The 6405-nt window shown below is 40.5% G+C and overlaps 1 protein-coding gene across 1 annotated transcript; it reads right to left on the bottom strand.

Moving 5' to 3' along the window:
• Positions 1–992: 992 nt before the first annotated feature.
• LOC131640609 (uncharacterized) lies at positions 993–2678 on the bottom strand. The gene is made up of 2 exons (XM_058910993.1): positions 1977–2678; positions 993–1796 (listed from the first exon to the last, which is right to left on the bottom strand). Exons 1-2 carry the CDS (start codon positions 2676–2678, stop codon positions 993–995), a joined length of 1506 nt encoding a protein of 501 aa, XP_058766976.1.
• Between the last annotated feature and the right edge of the window lie 3727 nt (positions 2679–6405).

Below are 6405 nucleotides of genomic sequence, written 5' to 3'. Positions count from 1 at the left end.
ACAATAATAAAAATGCAATTTTTAAAAGGTTCAAATGGTGAAACGAGAGCCACCATAAAATACACAAAATAAAAAAAACGAAAAAGTGCAACAGTAATTAAATAGAAATAAAACAGAATTCAGACTAAATTAAAATAAAAATAAAAATAAAAATACAAGAGTGTTGCAACACTACGTCAATCCTCATCTTCGTCACCGCCACCAACTGCCCCTATCACATCTTCCATCGTGTCATCCTCGTTTCTAGTACCACTGCCTCCTGCACCCCCCATGAAAGCTGGCCTGCCCACAGGCCAATTTGCATAAGCATCATACTCCGCTTCCAAGGAATGTGGGTGAAGATAGGGTATTAGAATGGGAGATGAGTTTAGTTAGGACGAGAGCGGTAGAGTGAGAGGAGAGAAGTAAAAATAAAAGATAAAAATAAAAAAAAAAACTAGGTTAAATTAAAAGCTAATTTTTTTTTTTTTTTTTTTTGAAAGTGGAAATTTTTTTGTACTGAAGTGTTTGCGGGGCAAACACCTGTTCGCGGGGCAAACAAGAAAAATTTTCTTTGTAAAATTGGCTTACTCACTGTTTGTGCTTTGTTTGCGGGGCAAACAGTGTTTGCGGGGCAATCACTGATGAAAATTTCTTTTTCAAAATTGGCTTACCTGTTTGCGGGGCAAACACCTGTTTGCGGGGCAAACAGGTGAAATTTTCTTTGCAAAATTGGCTTGTTCTCTGTTTGTGCTCTGTTTGCGGGGCAAACAATGTTTGCGGGGCAAACAGACTTGAATTTTTTAAAAATGCCAATTTTTACACTTAACTTCCACTTCCTTTCAAAAATAGTTACTAAATAACTCTGAAAACAAAAATCAAAAAGCATAATAGAATCTACTTACGACGTTGGGTTGCCTCCCAACAAGCGCTTTGTTTAACGTCGTTCGAGCTCGACGGTTCGATGGTGCACCAAGGCTTGACGAGCGAAATGACACACCATCGCGGCTTGCTTATCCATCGTGGTAGCCTTTTAGTCTTTGTTCCTTTACAGTCCAGCTTTCTTGTGTTTTAGGGTCCTCCACCATAATGGATCCATAATTTCGCACCTCTTTCACAACAAATGGCCCCGACCACTTTGACTTTAACTTGCTAGGAAACACCTTGTGTCTTGAATTGCACACAAGCACCATTTGACCAACTTCAAAGTTTTTGTGATAAGTCTTTCCCTCATGATTTGCCTTGTCCTTGTCCTTGTGAAATTGATTCTCCACCTCAATGATTTCTCCTTTTTCATCATCGATTCGGAAGTTGTCATGTTCATCCTTAGGAGGCTTCATAGACTCAAAAAGGCTAAAAATTACCTCTTTATCTTGCACCCTCACTTTCATAATCCCATCATCGATATCAATCATCATTCGGGTGGTCTTCATGAATGGTCTTCCAAGTATTAATGGCACATCACGATCCTCCTCCATGTCGACTACCACAAAATCAACCGGGAACAAAAATTTGTCCACTTTTACCAGCATGTCTTGTACAACTCCATATGGTGAAATGATAGACTTATCGGCTAGTTGCAAAGTTATCCTGGTGTGTTTCATTTCGATGTTCCCCAATCTCTTGACAACGGATAAAGGTATTAAATTGATGCTAGACCCCAAATCAACCAAACCATTACTAATGTAGTTACCTCCAATGGTGATCGGTAAAATGACTCGTCCCGGATCGGCTTCCTTTCTTGGGGGAGTTTTTTGAATAATTGCACTACAATGAGCATCAAGCACAACTGTCTCTTCATCCGTGTACTTCTTTTTCTTTGTGAGCATTTGCTTCATGAATTTTGCATACTTGGGCATTTTCTCCAATGCTTCGGAAAATGGAATATTTATGTGAAGTTGTTTAAATATATCCATAAATCGAGCGTAGCGCCTTGCGTCTTCCTTCCTTGATTGCACATGCGGGTAAGGTAGATGTTGGAGAGGAATTGTGCTCACATTCTCATTTCTCTTTTTATTCCTCTTCACTTTTTTGTCATTTTTCTCTCTTCCTTCTTTTTCTTTCCGCTCTTTTTCAACTAATTCTTCCTCCACTTTCTCCTCACTCTTTTCTCCCTCATCTTCAACTACCACCTCACCCTCTTGGTTTTCAACTATTATTTCCTCATCATCTTCCACTATAACACCTCCATCTATTCCACCATTTATATCTTTACCACTTCTTGTCACAATGGCTTTGCAATGCTCCCTTGGATTTGTTTGAGTGTTGGCGGAAAAAGAAGATCCCGGTTGTTGTTCGGACAATTGCTTTGCAAGTTGGCCCACTTGGTTCTCCAAATTCTTGATGGCAGCTTCATTGCTTTTTTGATTAGCCATGGATGCTTGCATAAATTGTGTGAGAGTGTCTTCCAAGTTTGAGCTTCCACCTTGAGATTGTTGATGTTGTGGATTTGGACTTTGATAAGGACTTTGTTGAGGGTAATTGTAATTTTTGAATCTTGATGGTTGATACCCTTGATTGTGTCTTTGATAATGGTTGTTGTGAGGTGGAGGTGTACTTTGATAGCCTTGGTTTGCATTATTCACATAATTCACTTCTTCACCTTCGGGGGGAGGACAAAAACCAGTCTGATGATCTCCATTACAAAGTTCACAAGCTGCCACATGGTGCCTAGTTTGAGATCCTTGAAACTCTTTCATTTGTTGTGGGAGTTTCATCATTTGTTGTGTGAGTAACTCCACTTGCTGTGATAGAAGCTTGTTTTGAGCAAGGATGGCATCATTGGTGTTCAATTCAAGAACTCCCGATTTCCTTTGGGAAGGACTTCGATCATGTTGACTTTGTCGATCATTGAGTGCCATTCGATCGATGATAGTGATTGCTTCCTCCACACTTTTGGACATAAGAGAACCACCCGCGGTAGCATCCAAAAGCGTTTTGTGAACCGGTTGAAGTCCATTTCGGAATAGATGAATTTATGTGAGCTCATCAAAACCATGCCCCTTGCACTTTCTCAACAATGACTTGTATCTTTCCCAAGCCTCATTAAGTGATTCATTGCTTCCTTGGTTGAAAACCGCGATTGCCGTTTTGGCCTCCATGAATCGGGATTGAGGAAAATATCGTTCTAAAATCTTTTCTTCCAATAGATTCCAATCTGTCATCACATTTGGTAATTGATCAAGATACCATTCTTTGGCTTTCCCAAGTAATGAGTGTGGAAATAGTCTCTTGAACAATGATTCTTCATTCGCCGCATCGACTCCCGTTGAACCCGCAATCTCATAAAATTTGGTGAGATGTGCGAAAGGATCCTCATGATCCATTCCGGTGAATGGATTTGCATAAACAAGTTGGAGGATTCCGGTCTTCATCTCCGTATTTGCTCCACCTTGAGCATTGCGTGCAAATTGGGCGGTGCGTCTTGGACTATTGGCGGACATTTCGGTTGGAACAACACCCGCCATGTCTCCTTCAAAAGTCTCTACAACTACTTCTTCAATTTGATTGTTAGAAGAAGTAGACGCCTCTTCTCTTTGTCGCTTCTCTTGGGCTAACTTCCTTCTTCTTCGTGTCTTGCTATTGAGCTTTCGGAGTGTTCTTTCAATTTCGGGATCGAAATGAAATTGCTCTTCGGTAGCTTTTTCCCGCATACACAAGAATCTACAAAACTAGCAAACCAAGTGAAACGCAAAAGAATTATGAATAAAGTAACAAACTTAAAACAATGAACTATTGCAATGCTTGCAATATCAAACGCCAATCCCCGGCAACGGCGCCAATTTGTTGAATAGTATATTCAAGGCAAATATTTTTAAATCGTATCCACAGAGATTGGGTGATATTACCGCCGTTCTATAGTTACTATCGCTTTAAGTTTAAGTTGTAACAAAGTTGGTTTGAGTTGAGTTTCTATTTTTCTATTCAAAAGGTAAAACAAGTAATAAAATAATATTTTTTCAAAGATAAAAGATTGACAAGATTGGTTTTGGTTTCACTATCCCTATCTCCTATGTGACTTTAACAACTCAAGTATACTTCAATAGCAATGCAATGTTCTAGTATCCTCTCAACAATGTTTATGTCTAAACAAAGTTGTGAAAGTTAATATATTAATCTTTAGATGATCTCTCACTCTAACTATCAATACATTAAGCTTGATTGATTGATACAAATAGAAAAGTGGCAAATAAATCTATCTCTAGCATTTATTCACTACTTGATAAAATGTTGTAGAACAAGACTTGAAATATATTTCTCAATCATAAATCAAATCTAAATATGAAATATAATACAACAACATTCATCCATTTCAATACTAAGGAAGTTCATACAAAAGTGTTAGAGGAAATACATAGTTAACAAGGATAGCTACTACCTCCAATCTTGTCAAAGTGGGATTTAGCTACTCATCACCATGGTTGATAACAAGAACAATGAAGAAGAAGCTATGAGCATCAATCTCTCACAAAGGTGCCAACTTTTCTCTCCAAAACCCTAATCTCAATGTGTGGTGTGTAATAGAATAGAATATTCTATTTCCCCTTTTTATCTCCCTAAAATAACCCCTAATTCGTACTAACTTTTAATCTTCAAAAGATAAACCCTTTCTCATGACAAGTGGCAACCAAATAAAAGAACAAATTCTGCAGCGCACTGTTTGCGGGGCAAACAATGTTTGCGGGGCAAACAGGGAATCTTTTGCCACATCAGTTTCACTTCAAAATTGGACTTGTTCAGCATCAATCAGTTGGCGGGGCAAACAGGCTTCATCAGCACTTCTTTTGCTATTCCAAGTCTTCAAGTAATTCCTCTTTGCTTCCATGAGCTTCAAACCTAATTAAAGCACTACAAAACTAACAAACATGTGAAATAACAATTCAAATGAACTAAAACTTAACAAAATTGCAAAATTATTAAATTGTACGAATAAAAGTGTGATTATTGAATGAAAAGTGGTTAAAGAGACCAAAAACAATATATGAAAATTAGTACTATTTGGTCCCTAACAACTAACTACACCGATCTTAATAGGGCTTGCCCAAAAGATGCTTATCCTCTCCCTAACATAGATAAACTAGTCGATAACTCCGCCGATTTTAAATTACTTTCATTTATAGACGCATATTCCGGGTATAATCAAATACCCATGGCTAAAACAGACAAGAAATACACGGCCTTCATGACCGAGTCGGGCTATTATTACTACAATGTAATGCCTTTCGGTCTGAAGAACGCTGGTGCAACTTACCAGCGCATGATGAACAAAGTATTTTGAGCAGAGATAGGCGATATGCTCGAAGTCTATATGGACGATATGATCGTCAAATCCCAAAGAGAAACCGATCATGCCGCCCATCTTAAAAAGGTTTTCGAGCAAGCCCGAAAGTGTAAAATGAGATTCAATCCGGAAAAATGCACATTCGGCGTCTGCGCAGGAAAATTCCTCGGTTTTTACTTAACAGAAAGAGGAATCGAAGCCAACCCGGACAAATGCAGAGCTTTCTCGGATTTGCCCAATCCAAATTCAAAGAAGTCAATCCAAACCTTGAACGACATGCTCACGTCACTATCCAGGTTCGTGGCCAAATCCGCGCAGCACGCCCTGCCACTATTCAAACTCCTGCGCAAAGAAACTGCATTCGAATGGACGGAAGAGTGCGAACGCTCCCTCTCCCACCTCAAGCGGGCCCTATCCAGCCCGCCAATTTTATCTAGGCCAGAAGCTGGAGAAATCTTGTACCTCTATCTCACCGTATCAACCGAGGCCGTCAGCGCGGCCTTGATACGAGAAATCTCGGAAGGCCAGAAGCCCATTTACTTCACTAGCAAGGCACTCCAGGGCCCCGAGATCAGATATCAACAGGTCGAAAAGGTCGGACTCGCGTTAATAACCGCAGCCCGAAGACTCAGACACTATTTCCTAGCACATACCATAGTCGTGCGAACCGAGCAACCCGTAAAACAATTACTTGCACGCCCCGACATGGCCGGAAGAATGCTCCGGTAGTCGTTGGAACTTGCGGAGTTCGACATCAAATACGAAGGAAGAAAAGCCCTTAAATCCCAAGTCTTGGCAGATTTCGTAGCCGAAATGGCCTTCCCCGAAACAACAAACAACAACGCCCAAAGATGGACCTTGTATGTGGACGGTGCTTCGAGCTCAACCGGCAGCGGAGCGGGGATCATTCTTGAAAATGGAGAAGGAACCCTCATAGAGGTATCCCTTTCACTATCATTCCCGACATCCAACAACCAAGCAGAATATGAGGCCCTGCTAGCCGGGCTGCACCTCGCAAACGACTTAGAAGCCGAAGACATCGAGGTACTCACCGACTCTCAACTGGTCACATCCCACATCTCGGGCGAATATCAGGTTAAAAGCAAAGCCCTCGCCGAATACCTGGCCCTCGTGAAAGAAAGGCT

This window comes from Vicia villosa, unplaced genomic scaffold (genome assembly GCF_029867415.1).
Source record: "Vicia villosa cultivar HV-30 ecotype Madison, WI unplaced genomic scaffold, Vvil1.0 ctg.003228F_1_1, whole genome shotgun sequence".
NCBI lineage: Eukaryota > Viridiplantae > Streptophyta > Magnoliopsida > Fabales > Fabaceae > Vicia > Vicia villosa.
The sequence above is the reverse complement of the archived record's forward strand: the minus strand, read 5'-3'. Positions and strand labels throughout refer to the sequence as shown.

Excerpts from the sequence above, each read along its gene's own strand:
- LOC131640609 (XM_058910993.1), bottom strand. The coding sequence starts at position 2,678 with ATGAAAGAGTTTCAAGGATCTCAAACTAGGCACCATGTGGCAGCTTGT. Across the intron at positions 1,797-1,976 it reads ATAAAAAGAGAAATGAGAAT|AAAAAGAAGTACACGGATGA; the intron begins GTGAGCACAATT and ends ATGCTCACAAAG.